The sequence below is a fragment of the Neopelma chrysocephalum genome, unplaced genomic scaffold (genome assembly GCF_003984885.1).
Source record: "Neopelma chrysocephalum unplaced genomic scaffold, ASM398488v2 Primary Assembly neopelma1_95b, whole genome shotgun sequence".
NCBI lineage: Eukaryota > Metazoa > Chordata > Aves > Passeriformes > Pipridae > Neopelma > Neopelma chrysocephalum.
In genome coordinates this window covers 1,574,949-1,597,428 of record NW_020897758.1, presented here as the reverse complement: position 1 = coordinate 1,597,428, position 22,480 = coordinate 1,574,949, and the positions used below count along the sequence as shown (strand labels likewise).

The window sequence follows — 22,480 nt, the reverse complement described above, 5'->3', positions numbered from 1 at the left end:
ACGTGGAAAATCTCATCAACTGAAAGAGAAGAGTGTTGAACACAGGATACTTACAGGTAGTGCAGTCCGGTGCCAAGCAGCAGCTGCTGTAGGATCACTTGCATAGCTCCTGCGTGTCAGCAGTTCAGATGCACTTAAGTTACTTTTGGTCCTTCGGGACCCCAGTTCAGGGGCACTCCAAGAATTAGCCGTGGCACTGGTCCTTGCTGAGGCCTGCTCCAGGGAGTCTGTTCTTGCACTATTCCCTTCCACTTCGGAGAGGTCCACTGAGGACCTACACAAGTTTGTAGTATTGGAAGCTGCACTTTTCTCCACTTCACTTTGAGAGTCCTCCAGGGAATGTAAGCCTTGTCTTGTTCTCCAGGAACTTCTCACAGCGGCATGCTTTGTTTCAGATGAAGCTGCATCTGAAGAGCCATGGCTCTTCCAGCTGATTGTCTCTGAAGGCAGTTCACTGTTCCTCTCTGTGAGTTCAGAAGTCTTTAGCATAATGCTGCTTCTGGAGACCACCGTTTCGGCTTTACTTCTCGGCACTGCCTCTCCACTTCTGTCCATCTCAGATAATTTCAGAGCACTTTTATTAATCGATATCTCAAAGGGTGTGGGGACATTGTTTGTTATTGATGGTGAAGGCTCATTTGAGGCTGCTCTGATGTTGCTGCTGGTAACATGCCTTTCCTTTGCTGCTATATCTGCAGTGGTCCTTGGAGCTGTTGGCTCAGAAGGGAAGATTGTGATGCTGCTTGTCATTTTATTTGTTACCATTTTAAAAACAGACTTCTGTTTTTCTGACTCTGCCTCTGAAACAGTCCCTCCCATGACTGCCTTCATATCCTTCTCAACAATTGCAGGTTTAATGATGGCTTTTGATCTCAGAGCTTCTCTCGGGCTGAACGACCTTCTGGATTTCAATCCTCCAGTGCTGGCATCCGATGGTTTTATACACTTGGTGGAGTCTTCATCATTTACAGTGTTTTTCTCATTTTCAAAAAGTGATGCTCTAAAAACTCCTCTAGAATTGGAGAACTGCTTGGAACTGACTTTCTTTCTTGTCTCAAAATCTGACTGAGTGGTTGTTTTTTTGCCTCTTCCTGATTCTTCATCTGAATTAAGCTTTTCCTGGTTACTCTGGATGGTCTTGGAGTCGTTTTTTAAACCCACGTTTACATGATCTGTTGCTGAACTTGAAGACTGCTCTGTGTCTTCTTTATCAAAACCTGTGAGAATCTGCAGAATGTCTTCCTGACTCCTGGAGCGATGGGAACGCTTTGTTAGTATTGAAAACTTCACACTTTCAAGCGATGTGTCTGTGACTTCTTTTTCCTGGGAGATTATTGCCCTTTTAGCCCTCCCCTCCAAGGGCTGTCTGTGTGATGCAGCAAAAGTGTTCACTGCTTCTACTTTAGAGCCAGCAGAGTCTGAGGCTGACCCATGGGAGGACAGATGGTACCTGTATGCCGAAGCTGTGCCATTGGAAGAGGTGTGGTTACCCCTTGTGAGCTGCATGTCCCCCGTGCAGTCACTAACTTCAGCCTGGCTTGTTTTCAGCTTCTCAGCCAAAGAAACCATTGATTCTTCTTTGCTTGACTTTTCATCCCGTGTGTCAGCACCATTTTGGCAGCTGCCACGGAGCACCTGAGATGGCTTTTCAGCCTTGGATCTCAGGCTCGTGTCACCAACAGATTTGGAAGGTGCTTTCCAAGACTTCTGCTCCTGTGCAGCCGGAGGATATCGGCTGAGGACAGATGGCTGCTCTTTGGATCTCTTCCCCTCATTCTGCATGACGCAGCCTTCCTTCTGACCAGGAGAAATAGTGGCAACTAAAGATTTCTCTTCTAGTCTTTTTGTATCTGTGACAGCAGTGTCTGAAAGGGCAGATGCACCAGATGTTTTTCCCGCTTTTCTGTTCATTAAGCTTGAACTGGGCACCTGCTTACCACCATGGCTGTAACTGTCATTACTGACAGAGAAGTCTCTGTTCCGTGCTCTTTCCCGGCGCTGCTGTGGCGAGAGCTCCCTTGGCTTGTGCTTGGCAGCTGTCAAATCAGCTGTGACACCTCTGTATTTAGGTCGGTCATGTTTTCCCCTGCTGGTAAAGCTTGTATCTTCATTTTCAACCTCTCCATTCTCTAGATCTTTCTGTTTCTTTATTTGCATTTTTATTTCTTCTAGCTGACCTGTTAAGAGTTTGTTTTTATTCTGTTCACTCAAGTAACTGTCTTGCAGGTCATTGTTTTTGGCTCTTACTTTTTTAAGTTCTTCTTCTAAAGATTCAAAACGTTTGATCTGAGTTTTAAGTTTCTCAATTTCTTGGGTGAGATCTTTCACTTTGTTGTCTTCCTGGTTTTTATTCTTTTGGTTTTCTGATTTATTCCTGGTTTCATTTTCTACATGTTTCAGGTAATCCACACTTCCCTTCCTCCTGGTCTCCTTAGAAGGCAGTGCAGAAGTCAAGTCGTCTTCAATTCTCAAATCATTTCTGTCCAGGAGATTGTTGGATGACCTTTCTAGCAAGTTGGATGCATTTCTAGTTTGATCTGCTCTATTTAGTTTATTGTTTTGTTCTAGTTTCTGTGTTAGCTCCTGGATTATTTTTTCATTCTGCTTTTCTCTTTCATTAAAATGTTTTCTTTCTGTGATAAAGCTCATAGCTAAGGATTTCAGCTTTTCTAGCTCACCTGTTAAGCTCTGCTCAGTTTTATCTAGCCTGTCCTCAGATGCTTCCAGTTCTTTCACTTTCACTCTAAGTATTTCTAATTCTGTAGATATCTTTTTGGTCAAGTTCTTTTCTTCATTGAGGCTAAGACACAGTTGTGTACAGTCATTCTTGCTCCTCCCAAAGGCCTCCTCCAGCTTCTCCAGCTCTGCCATTCTCCTTTGAAGGTGTTCAATTTCTGACTTCAGCTCTCGAGTGAGGCTCTCCTCCTCTTCAAGTTTTTCTTTCATTAATCTGCAAAGCTCTTCAGCCTTTCTAATTTCTTCATCCTTGCCTTCAATCTTCAGTACTCTCTTCCGCAGGGCTTCGATGTCAGCCAGCATGCTGGAGTTGCTGCCTTCTGCCTGGATAACTTTGTCCTGGAGGTCAAGCAGTTCATCCTCTGCTTTCTGCAGATTTTTGGTTGCTTCCTCCAGTTCATCAAGGCGGCGACTAAGGCTCTGCAACTTGAAACGTAGGTGCCGATTTGAGGTTTCCTTGTAACCTGTAAATTCTGCCATGTTTATTTTATTTCTTTTAGGTGAAAGCTTTGCTTAGTCTGGGTGAACGGTGTAGACCTTGTGTATTCCTGGTACGTTTCGTTCCTTTGAACAGAGGCAATCTCACTCTGAAAGAAAAAATGTTATAAATCAATATAAGAGCTCAGAATATAAAATATTCTCACTATGTAAGTTCGACTATAAATGTTCATACAAGTAACTTCTTAATTAAACACATTTCTGAGTGCTAAATTAGGAGAAATGAAACTGCAGAGAAGACCCACAGTCCACTTACTTCGGTTATACGGGGTTTCCAAAAATAGCTTGTTCCCAATATCTGAGGGCAGGAAGTGCCCTCCCCTGCTGGTCTGCACAGGCGGTTTGTGCACTACCAGCAGATTCTCACCCAGGGGTCCACAGTCAGTGCGACTGCCTGTGTGCAAGGTCCCAGGCTGTAGAGGGTCATGCAGGACTCAGGTCCCTGTACATGGACACGCCCACGCAGCAGACACCTCTCTTTTCAGCACTGCATCAGCCTCCTGAAGACACCTTAGTGAAGAAGATTCAGGATTTCAGAACTAGTAAAATGCAAGCCCCAGTCATGTGGTAACCACTGAGGAGAGGGCAAGCCCCCCATGCTGGCTTGCAGTTGGAGGGACTGGGAGCTGCTGCCATTCAGCACTGCCAATCATTGCCAGGATTTCTCCTGCATCCTTGGCTGCTCAGCAGAAGTCTTCCCCTGGGTTGTAGTCACATCCCAAGGACACTATGCCAGTGGAGTTTCAGGTTTCTCCCTCCTGTTTCAAAAGCTGTCGTTGCTCTTGCCTGCCACCCGCTCACCCACCCAGGAGATGAGCAGTTGCTTACGCCTCTCTCTGCTGCTGCTGAGAGCAAATAGTGATTAAAGCACACTGGCACACTCCTGATGTACTCAATGTGAACTCTTCCTAGCTCAGCTCAGAGCTGGCAGGATGTTTTGTAAACAGCCCCTCTGTGCTTGGCAGGGAGTAGCAGGGAAGGGGCCCTGGCCACACCAGAATGACCGCTGGGAGGATATGAAATTCCCCTCTGGCAATCAGCATTACCACCGTCCTGTCCTGAGCCTGAGGCACAGCCCCAGTGAGTGCCAGGGCTACTGCAAATGTGAGGAGAGGAAGGGTGACTGTAGCAGCTCTTTGACCTGTGCCCTTGCTCAGGCTGGCTGCCTTGGAGTGGGACTTGACCTCCAGAATTTTTGTGGAGCTCTCTGCAGAGGAAGCACTCAGGAGTTTCCTATTTCACAATGCCAAGAAGCAATGAGCAGGATGTGGGGAGGAGACAGGGCGGGTAAGGGAGGCAGCAGTGCCCCAACAGATATCCTTGGGCTGGAGATGATCCATTTCCAGCCAGGCAGGGAGGCCTGTGCTGTAGACAGGCACCTGCCATGCATGCCATGGAGGTACTCCTGGTGCACACTGGGCACCCTTTGACCCATCTCCTGAAAGACTTCTCTCACTTGGTGGGGGGGTGTCACCAACCTATTTGGTTGATCTCTCAGGTACGTACCTGAAAGGAGCACTCCAAAGAGTACTTGGAGAGGAACCTTGGCGTCCTGTGCGCAGCAGTGCACAGCCTTGGCCACGTGCCTGTCCCCTCCCTCACCACCACAGCCAGGTCCTGCTCCTGGACAACCCTCTCTCACGCTGTCCACACACGGTGAAGGCCTCGTTGGCCACAGCCCCACTGTGCAGCTGCCTGCAGGCAGGAAAGGTTGCTCAGACCCCAGCAGAACCCCACGAGAAACGTCACCAGAGAGGCACAGGAAAGGCCACAGTGAGCAGCTTCGCAGTGCCCTGAACACAAAGCAGGCCTAGGTGCTGGGAGTTAATGGTTAACCTGGCATCAGCTACCAGCTGGGAAGCAAGAGCAGTCTCCTCACCAGGACAGTCAAGAGAGTGATGGAGGCAGAGCCACACAGGGCTGGTATGCAGCACTGGTATGCTGTGTAGGTGTGCGGTATCAGTGTGCAGTGCTGGTGTGCTGAGCAGGTGTGCAGTGCTGGTTTCCAGGCAAAGCTGGTATGCAGCACTGGCCTTCAGGCCACAGCTCCCACAGGTCATTTCTGCAGAGCTCAGGGGACAGAGCTGCATGTGGCCCACGAGAGTCTTGCCAGCTGGGACAGGGTGACTTTGGCTACCAAACAACAGGCTCCTCACCAAAGACAGACCATGGTGGCTCAGCAAGCTCTGCCAATGGGACCAGTCCCACAGCCCACTTTTTGGGAAGGGCTGGGAAATAGAGAGCTACCTCCACAGGCAGGTGGGCAAAGGGGCTGCTCTTCTCTTTCCTCCCTCTTCTACATTCCAAACAATCCTGCAGCATCAGCTGCCACCCAGATGGAGTAGGACCCCTGCTCTCACACTTGGTGCCCTGGGGGAAGGGCCACCATGGAGGCCAGTAAAGGCTCAAGCTCAGTGAGCAACTGGGTGCAGAAGAGTGACCTTGTTATGAAAACAACAGGCTTTGGCAGATAAGAAGAAACAACCACCCTGGGAGGTGACCTGGAGTGGTCCAACACAGACTCCACCAAGAAGGAAGGGGGTTATAGGCACAGATCCCTGGGATGGGACCCAGTATTGCTGGTGAACCAGCTATCTTGTTGCTCCACCAAACCATGCTCGTAAAGTTGGTTCCTACAGAGTCTGAACCATGGCTTATAATATGCTTTTGTATTTGCACAGAATAAAGTCGAGTGAAGAGTTGTCTGTGGGCCATGGGTCAGGATTTAGACCCTCTGGCTATGTTGTCACAGCTCATGGGTCATAAGGAGCAGGAGAGGGATGTTGGGACTAAGTTACTGATCTCTGTGTATGTCAGAGGCTGCTCAGCGGAGAACCTGATTTAGAAGGAAACACTCAAATTTTCAAACGATGCAGATAATTGAACTCAACAATTAACTGTATGAATGAATTACTAGAGATGTCCCTCAGAGGCTGATGAAGTTCAATGTCTTTATTAATGACAGAGATGATGGGATGGAGCATGTTCTCATTAAGTTTGTGGATGATATTAGACCAGGAAGTGGTCTAGTATCTAGTGCCCTGCTAGAGGGCAGGGCTGCTATTCAGAGGGACCTTGACAGGCAGAAGAAAGGGATGGACAGCCACCTCAGCAAAATGCAGTCCAAGGCCAGTCCCTGTGGCACCAGGACTGGCTAGGGATTATGGCTAGAAATCCGCTTCACAGAAAGGGATCTGGGGAGTCCTGGACACTGAGGAGCTGAACAGAGGTCAACAGTGTGTTCTTCTGGTTAAGAAGGCTAACCACAGACTGGGCTGTGTCAGCACATGTACAGCCAGGTCGAGGTGATCCTCTCTGTTTGGCTCTTGTGAGGCCATCTCTAAAGTGCTGTGTCTGATTTGGGACTGCCTAGTACAACAAAGACATGGATGTACCGGGCTGAGTCCAGAAGAGGCCACTGAGATGGCCATGAGCTGGAGCCGTAGACACATATGGAGACACTGAAGGAACTGGCTTTACTCAGCCTGGAGAAGGCAAAGACCTTTTGCTGCCTGCAGCAAGAGGAGAGTATGGAGAAGATATACAGTCAGGCACACAATGAATGATGCAAATGACACAAGCTGCAATAAGAAAAATTCCAAGTAGTTAATACTTGTATTTTTTTCCCCTACTGTGAGAGTGGTCTAACACTGCCACAGGGTCCAGACAGGCTGTGGGACCTCCATCCAGAGCTCTACCAGAGATGGCCCTGGAACTTGCCAACACCTCCCCAGCTGACGTGATTTACTGCCAAAGATGAAAGAGGCTCAATCTAGTTAGCTTAATAAGTAGAAGAAAGAGATGTAAAGGAACATATTCTACAAAAAAATAACATTGAGAAAGGATTCATGAGAATTCTCTCAGCTGAAAGCCCTTTAACTTCTTGGCATAGCCAGAAGTAACCTCAGTGCTTGGAAATAGAACCTGAACAAATCAGTATTACAAATAAATTGCAGACTTATAAGATTGAGGGGAATCAGCTATTGTAAAATATTATCTTAGATGTAGTGGCCACTTAAGGCTGGTCAGGCTTTGAGTTAGGGCTCAGACCAGAGACCTTTAGGAGTACTTTCAACCCAAACTATTCTGGTTGTTCATGACAGTTCTTCTCCAGCCTGTCACCAATATCAAAGTATCAGAAGGAACGGTGCAGGATTCAAACACTGGGACTATTATTAATGTTAATTAATATTGCTGTCAATAATTAATATTATTGTTTAAACAGGAGTTGTTAAATAAATCCGATAAAGCTTGTAAAGGTACTGAACAATCTGACAAGGATGTATGGAGTTCAGATATTTCTTTCTCACGGTCTCATTTTTGGAAAAGTGAGCAGTTCTTTGCCTAGCTCTATTTTAGAATTTTAGAGGGGAAAACAAAAAAAAAAAACAACAGGAAGAAAAGAGGATGATAATTTTCCCAAAGAGTAAGTAAACCGTGGAAGTGGCAAATGTAACAGGGAGAGTTCAGCCATGTGAGTAACCAATAAAGTGAGATCAAGGACTCTGATGGGCTGTATCCTGGACACACTGAAAAGTCTCAATGGTCAAAGCAGCAATCTTATCTCCAGCATCAGCTAATGTACTGCTGCAACTCAGAGGCAGCTCCTCTTGGCTGTACCAGAGGAAATACTGAGCGGAAGTACAATAGTAGGGATGACATTATTTTGTATGTGGTGCTGGACTGTGTATGTACACACCCAAGGCTGATGCATCTCACTTTGCTTAAATACACAGACACACCTACAAAATGCTCTTGAGTCTTCTAGATTCAAAGAGAAAAAGATGCTCAGGTGTCTTCATCTGACCTTATCAGGGAAACAGGACTTTCCACAGGAGAACTTCTTCCCCACTGACAACGACGGGAGCCCAGGTGTGGGCTCGGGCACAGATACCTGGCAGTTGTCCCCCTGGGAATGATGCCTCTCTCTCCAAGGGCCATACACCAAAACCATGAACTGAAAGTTTCAGAAAAGCTGAGGAAAGTTTTGGGAAAGCTCAGAAAAGCAGTCAGGTATGCTTCTTTACTCTTTAAAACTCTCAGAAATTCCTGATTTCACCTCAACAACAAGAGCAGTCCTGCATGAAGCCAAGAGCCACAATAACATCCCTGTGGATTTGAGTTTCAGAAAAAATGTTCTTCGGATGAGATATGTAGGAAGCCTGGGAGATCTCCAATTACCTGTTATTCAAAGAAAATATCAAGGCAAAATATGTGGCTAGTAACTATCTAGGGGAAAAAGATTTTGTCTGACCTAAAAGGCTCCTTATTAGAGCACATTGAGCTGAACCTCAATTCCACACGGTTTAACCAATTCAAAGCAGTAATGTAGTACCAAACACTGCAGTGAATTTACCAGGAATCACTATTTCAATGACTTATTGTGATTCTACTTTTCCTCATGGATTTGTCATTGGGTTTTCTGATCTTCCTCAACAAGTGTGTGGACCTTCTAACTAGCATTACCAATTGCCTGCTCCCACTGCTTAGGACAGACTGCCTTTCACGGCTCTTCTGATTCTGTGTGGTTTTTGGCCATGGCATGCTGTTAAACAGCTGTGAGAATTCCCTGTTCAAGACATTTACTAGAGTCATAACTCTCTATTACTCTTCATGTTCTTAAATTTAATTATTTCTGCACACTCACTTTTGCTCATCATTATCTACAGTTTTATGAAAACGTTTCTTTAGCAGCATCATTGGATATAACCTTCCCCTGGAACCACTTTATCTTGCCTGCACAAAACATACATAGTCAGTTCACAGCTATGCATGGAGGCAAAAAGCCCCCAGCTAGAAACATTTGTGTTAGCTAAACACTTCATGAATTGGGAGATAAGCATCATCTATTTCAGGAGCAGCAATTAAATGACTGCTACATGAGATCTGCATAGATCATCTATGCCAGAGCTCCTTAGGACCGTGATGCTGTTCCTCTGCAGAGGCACAGAACCCTGCACATTGTCTTCCTTGCTCTGGTTTGATTGATGGTAAGAGTCCCATGAGCACCCACAGCTCTTGGTTTCAGGATGTCCCCAACACACTCATGTGGGAATAACTGTTGGCACCCACTCCTACTGTGCTCTCTGCTATGCCAAGATAAAAACACGGCCAGCTGCCACATATATCTGTACTAGGACACTTGTATATCTCTCCCAAGCGCATTTTGCACTTAATCTTTGGGGTTTTTAATCTTTTTGCTGTGCTTTTATTCTGACAATGCAACATCCCGCACTGTGGCTGGGGGAGCCTGAGCTCCCACTGACAGTGCTGCTGGTCTGCCATAGCACCCGTCATCTAAAGAGTCACAGTATATGGTATTTCAGCCTCACCCAATCATAAAGATAAATGAGTATTATTAATACCTTGGCCTGCAGACTCTTTTTATTAGTTTCTTTGTTTGCTCTTGAAGTTGTCAGGGTTTCCCATAGTCTGGAAAGCAGCACTCATCATAAGCAATAGAAAAATAAATAGATTCAAGCACAGCTATAATCAGAGAATAGAAAAGCAATGTGTCCCATTAGAGTTGGAGTCCTTGGGATCCCCCGCATTGTGAAACCCCACAGGCTGAGGTTTGTATTCCTCAGCTCACAGGTGGTCCAGTTTCAGGTGAGGAGCAGAGAGGGGCTGTTTTCCATGCTCTTATGGATGGTACTACTCCCTCCACTTCCCCAAATGGTGGGGTGAACTTAGATCCTCCCTGTTCTATTTTCTGTTAAATTATTATTCAGAATACCCATGGGAACTGTATTTTTGCACTGAGCACAGTGCTGGGAGTGTTTGCACATATCTGGGGAAAGGGAGCCTTAGGCAATGCAGGTCTCCAAACTATGGATTCAAATTGCATTAGGCAGCTGACAGTCACTTCAGGCATGAGGACAGCTCTGGGGATGTACATCAGCAAAACCTGGGGTAGCAAGGGGTTTCCTCTGAGCAGTTAGGGAGGAACTGGTGAAACTATGCTCCTGTTCTAACGCATAGTCTTCCACCTGAAGAATAGGTTAGGTGTGTTTGTTGGATTCTCCCTCATGTGCACATACACCTGCAGTTTTATTTAAAGAGTTTCTGGTGTTGCATACATAGGCAAGGGAGAGTGAACATGTCATGCTTGCATGCGGTAATGCGTTGACAAATCATGCTTCTATCACAGCTCAACGTGGTGAGAGCATCAGTGGGACTTTTCTTCCCTGCCCTAGGGTGGAATGTGCTGGGAGGAGTCCAGCATGTCATTCTTCATTTGTAAAGTAAAATTTCTCTGCCATTTATATAGAAAAAGGACATGGGCGCTACAAACTGCAGGAAAGGCAATACTGTGGCCAGAGCCTTCAGTCAATTAAAGAGAGGAGGAAGGAAAGTTTTTCTTAATTTGATTTTGCCTTTTCTGGGCTCTTTCCAGCACATGGTTCCTGACCTCACACAACGATACATAGTCATGGGAACAGGAGAAAAACATTCAAGAAAAGGGTATAAAACAAGATAGACTAAATAACATCAACTCTGCATCCCACCTCCTGGGGCAGCTGAGGAGGAAGACAAGGTGTTTGCTCACAGAGGATGGGGATAGGGAGCCCCTGAACACAAAGGCAGAATGCCAAGAGACTTTTTGGGATGCATTTATTTTGAGGGATGAACTGTCTCAGAAATGTCTGCATCTAATGGGAGAGGAAATTCTCAAAGTCAGAAAAAGCTCAGCAATCTGGAACTGGTTTGAATACTGACTAATACAATGCTAGACTAGAGACGTGAAATAATGAGACAGCAGCCAAAAATAACCACAGCAACCACAACCTTCAAGAAGACTCAAATGAAGACACCAAACAGCATCCACAGCAAGTGTGAGACACTGTAGCAGGCTCTGCAGATGCAGGAGAGGATCCGGCACATCCCTGAGTCACATTGACCCTATGTCAACACACAATCACCCAGCAAACTCCTCAGTGCTGCTCTTCTCCTGCCAATGTAAAAGGAATTTCTCTACACAGAGTTGGCAGGGCCATTGCAAAAGCAGCAGAGCATAAAGGCAGACCTGGTTGCTCACAGCAGATGCTTTGAGCAGCACTGGGGTTTGAGCAGTTGCTGTTGCTTTACTGTGCACAGCAGAGATTTTGCTTCCCTCTATTAAAGCTGCTTCCCTCTGGCTCACTGAACTCACTGCTTGCCTCGCACTGGAAGGGCTCACTGAGACCAGGTCTGAGCATTTGGTGACCAGGTGCAGCATCTTCCTTCCAGCAATACACAACAGTGTTAACCTGCACAAGTGCCAACCAAAGCCCTGCAGCTAGTGGCATCCTTGCCCTGGGAGCCCGATAGCAAGGAGGATGTTACCCATACTCCAGAGCTCTTGGTCAGAAACTGATTTCAAAGCCCCTCCTATGTGCCAGCTATCAAAAATGCCTTGTACCTGAAGCAGACAAGTTACCTATTTTGACAAGCTTATATTTGAATTCAGCAACGCATTTTTACATACTGTAGGCAAGCAAAAGAGTTGGTGGCACAGCTGGGGACCTCATCAAATCATAGGCCTCAAGAATTACCTTCCTGCCTTCTTCACGCTCTTTCAACTAAAATGCCCCATTCTGCACTGGAATCAAAGCCGAGAAAGATGTTTTTCTTCTTCCCATCCTGCCACTTGTACTGTCCTCAGAAGCACATTTTACTGTCACATTTGATTTCACAAACACTATGCAGGCATCTCTCCAGCAAACTTGGCAGCATCCAGCAGACAGCATGGGAAAAGCAGCCCCAGTTCAGTGGTGCCTTTGTAATATTTACTGGACACGGAGGTCTCCCACCTCCTTCACCCTCCATCCCTCCCTCTCATCAAGATCAGCATTGCAAAGGCTTCAGGGACCATGGTTGTCACCATCATTTCACCCCCATAACATGTGCTAGCATGAAAGCACCTCCTAGAGCTAAGCCACCCACGGGCTGGCTAAAAGCCCCAGGATCCAAACTTTACAAGAGCCTCAGACTAACTGAGAAGATTCAGAGGAGATCAGAGCAAGCAAGATCCAGAAAATTGTTAGAAAATTAATGAAAGAATATTTCAAAGATTATTGAATGTGAAGAACACCAAGTCCTAAAACTCAAGAAGTCCTTGGAAGTGGACAGTGGGGAAAATCATATTCACTATTCTCATGTTCCTCCCTAGCATCTGGTTTTGGCCACTGGTGCAGGTAAGATGCTGAGGAGACAGGCACCACAGTCAGACCTACAGTGCCCTTTCTTCTCTCCTCCAGTTCCTTTTCTTCTCTCCTGCATCACTGCATCTTCTCTGATTCTCAAACTTCCATTATTCGCAGATATTCAGCATATAGTAAAAGCTCTTCTCAGACTTATCTTCCACACTGTCACTTTAATAAGCTTGATTCCTGAATTTGCTCTTCTAACCTCTTCATCTGGCCCCATAAATCTTACCCTTTGAGCACAACTCTGTTCCCTCCACTCTCTTCTCTCATGCTTGTGCTGAAGGCTGGGCCAGTACTATTAGTCCCAGTTCCTGCTGTTGTTTCCCCTCCTCACCTCACCCTGTTACCTTCTGCTTGTCTCTGGTTGGACTCACTTTGTTCAGCGTCCTAATTCTGCTTGCACGTGGTGTTACGCTGGGGAAATCCCTGCTGCACAATGTTGTGGAAGCTAAAAGTCCTCATGGGTTCATAAAGCAGCAACTAGATAAATTCATGAAAGAAAAATCCCTCAAGGTCATAGATACAGGAAAAGGGACCCCATCCTAGTTCAGCAAGTCCTTTGAGACAAAACTGAGAGGCTGGGAGAATTCTCTGACCTGCATCGTTGCACACTTCCCCTGTCCCTATCCTCCTTCCTGGGAGCCCATTTCTAGCCATTGCTCTCATCCACAGAGCTCTTATTATCTTGTTGGGCTCTCGTATTGTCCTGTCCCAAACACCTGTCCAGGTGAAACAAGACTAGCACTGCACATCTGCCAAGTGCCACCCTGCAAATGGGCTACATACCCAAAAGCATAAACCCACACAATTTATCATCCAGCAACACTTACAGAGCTGGGAGAGGCCTTCCTGGTAGAATACATCTAATAAGATTAACTTCAAGTACTCATAACCATCTCCGAATCATTTTGCTCATTAGGCATAGGCAGCTCTAACCTTCACATTCTTCCTAACGCTATGTCCAAGAGTCACATGGCAACAAATAGATCCCCATGGGCATGAAAATTACAGAGTATTGTGTGTTTCTCTGCACCCCATCTGATACAGGGCACATTCCACTCTCCTAACAGAGTACTAGGACATCCAAGTCAGCTTCTTTGCAGGAACACTCCTTTGATTGCTGTGAGCTTTTCTGGCAAAAATCTTGGCTCAGCCGTTCAGAGGTTTCCACGTGGATCCCTACAAACTCTGCAGAAAATGGGGATTGCTCTAAAAGTCCTCTCAAAAAAATAAGCTCATCAATTCAGTAGCACAGACAACTGGTTACCCTTGTGACTTTCTTCCTGGAAGAACTCAATCAATGAAGTTTGTAAGTAGTAAAAGAAAAGCTTTTCAGCTCCCTTACACACACAGGAACAGCATGAGGAGTTGCCATAGCTACTGTCTGTCCTGGACTGCTGCAGCTCCCAATCCATCTGCTTTCTGCCTTGGACAGAAATCAAAGGACTGGCGGGCAACCAGTCTCTGTGTGGGTGCCTGCCCAGCCTAGGCAGAGAAATGCAATTCAGCAAACTTTCAGTGGATGTCAAAAGCTGGGACAGAGCTGAGTTTTGAAAAAAAGGAAGCATACAGGCCCCAAAGAAGCTATACAACACACCTGCACCAAGGCAGCAATGTGGCTGCAGGGCAAAGCCATGTGGGGAGAGTAAGCAGACGACAACCACCTAACATCTCCCAGTGTGCTGTTCAACAGTGCAAACAATGGGATGTACCTCTCATCCCCACTCACACAGTCCCAGCAATGGTGTCCAACGTGAGAGTGCGTACTCCATGTCCCAGTTGTATTTTCTCTCGGCCCAGCAAGGCTGCTGTCCTCACAGTTTAAATGCATTTCAGAAGAAAGCAGCAGCTCTGCTAATCATCCTGAAGAGCAGGGGCCCAGGCTTCCTGCTGCTGCTAGGGAGCAACTCTGAAAGCTGCAGAGGCACATTTGATTCAGAGAAAAAAGGCTACAGGGCATCACACTGAGCCCCAACCCATCCCTGCTGGGCTTCCCCAGCAGCCCTGACTGGTCTCTTGATGCACTCCTGCACAGCTCTTTCCATGGCGTATTTTCAACACTGTTTTGGACATCCCACTGAAATAAATCTGTTGCCCCAGCAATGGCTTTCTGGCTCTCAGATATACAATAATGCTCCAGAAGGAAGCTGCCACTCTTCAGGTTTTTTGAGATAGTCTACCCTTTGATAGTACTTGTTCAAAGATTCTCCCAGGTCCTCTTTCTTCTGCTGCCCATTTGCCCCAAGGTTTATAAGCTATCTTTGCTGAGGTCCATGCTCTGATGAAAACACAAGTTTACTTGCTTGTGTTGCAATTTGGATTCTTGTGCTTTGCTCTGCTTCAGCCACTTAAACAAGTACTATGTCTGTTGCCACTTATTCAGGGATGTCCCAAACTGTCCTGACTCTGCAGCTCTGGAGTGTTGCTGAGCTGGATCTGATGCCTTCTCGCTCCCAGTTGCATATTCCCTTCTCACACACTTCTATCCCACACATTCATACGGGACTTCTCTGGTCTAAAACTAACCTCACTAAGGTAAGAAATAGTGGACAGAAAAATGTTTGTCCCAACACAAAGGAGTACAAAGTATGAACAAGGGTGAAAGCGAGCAACATAGAAATAAGGAAGGCAGAGGCAGAAGGCGGCACTATTTCTCCATCAGTGAGACTTCCAACTGCCCATAGCTGCCAGGTGCATTTCTTAAGGAAAACAGTGACAGAGCTCTTACTAGCTCCTACCTACATAAGCACTTCAGGAGAAATGGGTTTACCACCAGAAACTTCCTAGATTTTCCTAACTTTGAACTCACACCTTCCTGAAGAAGCTAGTGCCCGCACACGATACCGGCAATCTGGGACCTGCCCTCGCTGCCACGCTGCATCAACATGTTTCTCTACCACATTAGTGAAAGCAGCTGAGGACACTCTGAGCTTAGAGTCATAAAGGCAAAGGATAACTCTGAAGATCCACGGAAGGACCTTCCAAGTCTAATGAGGGAAATGACAGATGATGTTCAGTGTAGACTGGCATTAAGTTACAGACATGGAAAAAGTACCCTAACTTTACAAGTAAAATAACAAGCTTCCACCTTACCACAACCATTCAGGAAATTATCAGCTCATTGTTCCACAGTGGTCAAAAATGAAGTCTAAAACTATGAGATCCTAGTAAAGAAGTGTAGCACAAAAAGAAGAGAACAATTATTTCCCACTGTATCAACTCATGGCGTCAGCATCTCCAAGGCTGTTTGCAATTCCAGTGCCACCTCAGCCTCTGCTGCCAGCTAGAACAGATATACAACAAAGTTAGTAGTAAGTATGATTTCTGAAAAGGAAAATCCCGACAAACAAGAACTATTTAACCTAGAAAATGAAATGACTCAGGAGGAATGTGACAGTTCTATAAAATTATGAGTAATTGGGAGAAAACGGATGTGATCAATTGCTCTCTCTGTGCAGTCACATCAAACATGGAGAGATGCTCCTCATGACATGCAGATATGCTGTTGGACTCTGCCACAGGATGCTGTAGATACTAGAAGTTTCCATGGGTGTTGGGACAGCACACAGAAACTACTTACCACAGGTTTTCCCTGTTTCAACTCCCTTTCCTAGGGCCCTGTTCTTGGCCACTGCAAAAATACTGGGCTAGATACACTTGTGGTCTGATCCAGGACAAACGCAATGGCCTTGGGTAGGAAAGTCAAGCCCAGTTTGAAGATCTGTCCTGCTAAGACTTGGGTCAGGAGCTGGGTGAAACCAGAATTAATATAATGGCCAGTCTTCGCGAACGAAGATCTGGGGAAAGGTCTTTTTTACCTTTCCAGCCTGCGCAATGGATTTTTTAGGTGAGACACAGCCTGCGCTGAACTGAGCCCACCCTTTAATCCTAAAGTTCATCTGCCGGGGCCAAGCAAGCTTGGACAATGGCAGTGAGGTCCTCAGGACGTAGGTTTGTTTAGAGTGACCTTCTCATAGATGGATGGCCACACAGGGCTAACGGGCTCCATCTGCCCGGCAGACCGAGGAATCGAACCCGGGTTGCAGCAGTGAGAGTCCTGCATGCTAACCACTAGGCCACCAGGGGTCTCGAAACCAGAATTATGGCAGAGAGAAATCACGGATAGTGGCTCTTCATGGACAGGCCTTTGCCCTTTCTGGAAGGCCAGGCAAAGCAGCAGCTATGCTTTGTTTTATGACTTCAACAAGATGTAAAAACCTTGGATGCCACATTGCTCTAAAGCACAGCTTAACAGTGAGAGTAAAGAATGGGTTCATCTCACCCACAAGTCAGCCCCCAGCACACTCCCAGAGGTGGCAGAGCTACAAGGTGAAGCTGAAGCAAACCCATCATCCAGGTCTGCTGACAAATCCTCTAATCCTGAAGCTGACACACAAGGGGACTGAGGCGACCTACTCGGTATTTTAAACCCCAAGAAGACTGCACGGCTAGGCTGTTCAGATGGGCGCTGTGGGCTGGTCATAGGCAGCTCTGTACTTGCTTCTGCACTGTTCAGCATCTGCTGTTTCAGAAGCACTTTGGCTCCACAATCGCCTGGAGGTGCACGCCCTGCAAGGAGGCAGTAACACGCAATTTCACTGAGGGAATGTTCTGATCTCATGTCACAACTCAAGACAGAGCTGTCAATAGATTATTTAACAATCTAATTTGCATCTCGTTTTTTAAGTAGGTGTTTTGTGCCAGCATCAATGAACAGGACTGCTCATTGTCAAGAGCAACATATAGTCCTAAGTAGGCTAAACTCTGATAAAGGAGACTGATCCCAGTTCAGGGAGGTTTTCACCTCTAAAACCAAGCCAAAGGTAGAGTCTGAAGTATGAAGATCTTATTTTGTGAAAATGGAGAAAGAAATAGAACCTTCAAATTCACAGCTGTGCTGGTAATTACCTTAACACTTCTTAAAGCTGAGTAAGAACACACTCAAAAGATGAAGAAGCAGAAGACTTAAGGAATCTTGACTTTATTGATGCTTTTGATAGCACATTCCATGTGGATTCCCATAAGCATAGTAGGGAAACACATGTCTAGAGGAATTATGATGAGCCAGAAATCCCAGGACTCCCTAAAACTGTCCCTTGATGGCAAGGGAAGCACCTAAACAGAGAACGGGTGGACTCACAGCAGAAAGCAGAGGTAAGTGTTCTTCTACCTACCTACAATGCCATCTTGTGTGAAAAAGGCAAGTCATGCTCTGGACACGTTAAGAGAAGAGCTTTACACACAGTAAGTGAAGTAATTTTTTTTCCCTGAGGATCTTGGTGGCACAATACTGTCTTCAGGGCTTGGCTACAGGTTTGCACATGACCACATAAAGGGACCACCAAGCCACTAATGTGTTATCCAGGAATCAGTCATAGCAGCAGGCAGCTCTGTGCTGCACTGAAGATGCAACTGCAGTGTCACAGGGGCTCAGAGGCACAGCTCTCCTCACAAGCTGCCTGTTCTGCTCCTTGCTGGCTCGCTCCCATGTCCCACTCACACCCCGCATGTATGGAGGGCTCAGCCACCTGCAGGATGGAGCACAACCTCAGCACCAAGTACACAGGACATCTGCAGTGCCCCACCATCACAGGTACCAAAACAGCTGCTGAAAAACCAAAGGTGAGCAGGGCAGCCCTTTAGCATCCCTCCCAGCTCTCCTATGCTGGGAAATCCAGCTGCCTGACCTCAATGTCCTACCCAGACCTATCGCTGTATGGTTTGAGGAAAGAACCTGGCTTAGCTCTCTGCTTGAACACTCCATCTCCTTGGATGGTACCGGCATCCCCAAAATGTAGCTGCTAGAGCTGTGCATTCAATATAAAAATGTACAGGCACCCTCCACAGATAAAAAAAAGAAAGTAGGCAGCACCATCACATAATCTTTCACCTGATCCCAGTTTGCTGCCTAAGGCCATGTGGATGAATGGCCCCTTGGAGACTGCACTGTCATCACAGACCAAAGAGAGCATTCAGGGTACATCTGTATCAGTACATGAGACTAGCTTAGGTCTGTCTTCTGTGCCAAGGTCAACTGGCATGGATCAAGCCCCCCTGCCCTTTTAAACTTGTTTTGCCTCCAAACATGACAGACCTTGCTAAATCCTGATCCATCCCCAGGAGATGTCTGCGAAGGTCCAGGCCAAGCCATGCCAAGAACTGTACAAACAAAGCAGCATTGATGACGGTGATCCCTGGCTCAGGATTGCCCCCACTCCTTAGTGCTAGTAGGAAAAATCTTTAGGGAACAGGCAACTTCTAGCTCTATTTCAGAAAAGGTGCCCTGTCCTCTCTGCACACCTTGCCCTGCACTTCCTTCTGCTCTGTTCACGCAGAAACTCGCTCTGAGCAGGCTCAGCAGGCACTGGACAGGCCCTCAGACTAATGGCACAGTAGCACAAGGAAATAAAAATGTGACCTGAATTAAAAATGATCATTCATATTTCAGTGCGTCTAAATTTTAATTTTTCATTAATCCTTACTAAGAGCCCTTTAACTCAGTAATTCTCAGGAGACTTCTAGGACTGATTACTCTGACAAAATTCAGTATTCAAGATAAGACCAGTTTAAACTGCTCTCTTGTAGGTCCACTCTATAAACCATTATCATTGCTATCCACGCATTGAACAGAATAGCCCTGCCACTAGAAAGAAACATGATCATTAGAAATCTCCCAAATCAGTAAAAGTTTTACCCCAAGTCTCTGTAGAGTTGCTCTTGCTGGGGGGATCCCTCTTCAGGGTATGCTGCTCTTCCCTTGACTCATCTGCAAGAAGCTGGTCTGGCCTGGCTAACACCCAACACAGCCTCCCTGTGCAAATCCACCACTTGCTGTGCTTAGTGCAGATGCAGGAGATGAATTTGCTGGACTGTTTCAGGACCCTACTGTTGGAGGGATGGATAGATGGACAGCAGTGCTTCTGCAGGCATGCTCAGCAGCCTGGCCTGTGCTGTACTTGCAGCCAAAATGCTTGGGGCTGAATGAAGGCTGCAATTAATATGAATTCAGACTTGTGGAAGGGCCCCTGAGGAATACAGGGAATTTGATTCAGGTTACAGGTGCCACTGCTGCTGTTCCTGGAGCAAACCAGAGTTTAGACTTGAACTGCATGTTAGAGGAGCTGCAGTGCCCAGTGTGCAGGTATGCTGGCAGCGGCAGCAGCACTGCAGTAGCTCAAGCACATGCTGGAGCCCACTGCAGCTGTGCCACTCTACAGCTTTTGGACAAGCATTTGTTAAAGATGGGGGAGAGACTAGCAGCATACCTCAGTTCAGCTGCCTGGGGAACAGCAGGGATTAACACCACAGGAAGAGGCCAGGAGGAATTGGTCAGCCATTTGAAACGCCTCTGGCATAAAGGGTGGCCAGCTTGGGTTACACCAACAGCATCACTTCTAGCTCCAGGCAAACCTTTCTTGGACAGGGAGGAGACTGTCTCCTATCTGCTCCTTTTGCAATTCATGAGATCTACACACTCTAAACCAAGACACTGGGTGCTGTTACTCAACCAAGGCGCTATTGCCAGCTCTGTGTCTCTTCCAGAGCGACTCAGATGCTCTGCAGGAGCAGCAGCTGAGCGGAGCAAGCGTCCAGGACAGCAGGCAGGCAAGATGAGGCACGATGCTCCAGCGGGACGCCCTGCTGTTAGCGGGGTACCCACCCACTGCATGCACTGACTCACAGGCAGCGCAGCCAAAGCCTGTGTGATTTCTCCCCGAAGTCATGTGACCCAGGTGGACCTCAGGTAGAGCGTCTCACAACCGCTTGTACAGATAAATGAAGGCTTGTTAACCAACACACTGCAAGTAATCTCCAGCTCCTTCATGGCACCCCAACACAAATTGTTGTTAACCCTGTCCCCTGGCTGTACCACAAATATGAACTGTGATTTTGGACTCCCTTATAACAAGTGGCATTTTTCTTCCTTCTGAGCTCCCAGTCTGCAGCTCTTTTGTTCACTGGCAAGTGTGAAATCAAATGAAAGGAAGTATTCAGGAATTTATGCCACTCTTTCAAATGTGATTTACTCAGTGAAGACAGCAGTCTTTATGTTCAATTTATTGCTGAAAATATCCTCAGGTAACAAAAAATAAATAACACAAACAGATCACAGCCTGGATCTTCTAAGGAACACACTGCCTTTGTGAGAGCATGCTTGTAGCTATGAGGACTTAAACACATTAAACCTCAAAATTAATGCTCCATGGACAATAGGGAGACTCCAAGACAAGCTGCCAGGATGGTGTCATGACACTCGGCAGCTGTGCCACTGAAAACTGCCCACTCAAAACCCTTGATGAATTTATGGATGGAATGTGTTCACTTACAGGCTGAGTCTCTCAAAAGGACAACAGACAATTCACACACAGAGCATTGCGCCAGGACTGGGGCAAACAGGGCAAAAAGGTGAGGGCATCTCATTGCCCTGGCAGGCAGAGACCAGCTGCATGCCCTGCGCTACAGATCCTGCTCTGGGCAAGAGCTGTTAGGATTTTCCTTAATGCAGAAAGAGATAGCAGAGGGATACCTGGCCTCTGCTCCCTCTTCCCAAAAATGGGCCAGAGCAATTCCCCATTTGCTTGTATAAAGTGCCTCGTTTGACTAGGAGGGCACTGACACAGCAGAAGAGCCATAACTTCCCAGAGAGATCACCCTCAGCATCCAGTTGCCTCCTTCAGTAAGCAGCTAAGAAGCTGTTTCAAGTCAGAAGTGTTGGACAGGATTTCCATCGGGAAGGCCCTGAGTCACACTTCTCCCACAGACAACGGTGAGTAACATTACCAACTTCAAAGTTCATCCATCTCCCACCAGCCTCTTGTCCATAGAGCACAAAAGAGTTAAAGATGCCATCCAACTCATGGCTATCAAGGGAAAACTTGGTTCCAAATTCTCCATTTCATGCTGCTAGAAAACCAACAATCTTGAAATACCCTGTATTAACAAGAAAGGCAGTTCTACAGGGTAGCCTGCATTTTTTTCAAGTCTACTGGTATATAATGGACAACAGAGACAAATTCTACTGCTCTTAAAGCACATGTATTCCTGCAAGCATTAGACAAGATGCTAATGAGGAAATCTGCAGCCTCAATGCCAAGCATTAATTTATCTGAATCCTATCCTAAATGAAGATCGGAGCCAAGAGGGCATATGCTTTTGTTATAGCATGTTTAAGAAGTGGAGAGTGAGAAATAGAACATAAGGCACAAATGACAGCAGAGGATCCCTCCAGCACTTTTTCAGGGCATGGCTGTCTCACCTTACTCCCTCACATTGTTATTTATGTGTCTTTTTTCCCCCTGTACTCCGTGGACTGAAGGAAGGAAGGATGTTTCATAGGAAGGACTGGTGTGGCTGTACTGAGACGGGACCACACCACTTCCCCCACCACGCTGTTCATCTCTACAAAGGAGGGAAGGAGTGGGAAATTCACATTTTCTGTCTCATTTTGGTTGCCAGTAAGGGGATGAAGTTAACCCTAGTCCAGCTCCTGCTCCAAACAGGTTAGTGTCCAAAGCTGGAGCAGGTTGTTCAGGACTGCATCAAGTTGTGAAAATCTCCAGGGTCGGAAATGCCAGAACCCTTGGGGCCTGTCAGACCAGTCACAGGGTGAAAATGATTTTCCTTTACGTTCAGTCAGAATTTGCCGCGCTGTAACTTCCTGCAGCTAGAATGGGGCAATCCCCAGAATCAACCTAGACTGGGGGATGAATGGATTGAAAGCAGCCCCACAGACATGGACTTGGTGGTAGTGGTTGGATGAAAAATTCTACATGAAAGCTAACTGTGTCCTTGGTTGCAACAAAAAAATAATGGCCAGCAGATCAAGGGAGGTGATTCTCCCCCCCTGCTCTCATGAGACCCCACCTGAAGCACTGCATCTGGAGTTCTGGAGTCCTCAGAAAGACTACGGTGGGTTCACACAAGGCCACAAAAAGGATCCAATGACTGCAACATTTCTTGTGCGAAGAAAGACAGAGTTGGGGTTGTTCATCCTGGAGAAGAGAAGGCTCTGGGGAGACCTTATTGTGGCCTTTCAGTATATGAAGAGGGTTTATAAG

The 22,480-nt window shown here is 46.6% G+C and overlaps 1 protein-coding gene across 2 annotated transcripts in view; it reads right to left on the bottom strand.

The window, feature by feature from the left end:
* LUZP1 (leucine zipper protein 1) overlaps positions 1-22,480 on the bottom strand; it is a 40,628-nt gene that overhangs the window by 10,244 nt on the left and 7,904 nt on the right. For both annotated transcript variants that reach the window (XM_027694020.1, XM_027694021.1), the window contains exon 2: positions 55-3,323. In XM_027694020.1, the coding sequence (XP_027549821.1) occupies positions 55-3,216 (3,162 nt within the window). In that variant the 5' untranslated portion in view covers positions 3,217-3,323. The remainder of the gene's footprint in view (positions 1-54; positions 3,324-22,480) is intronic.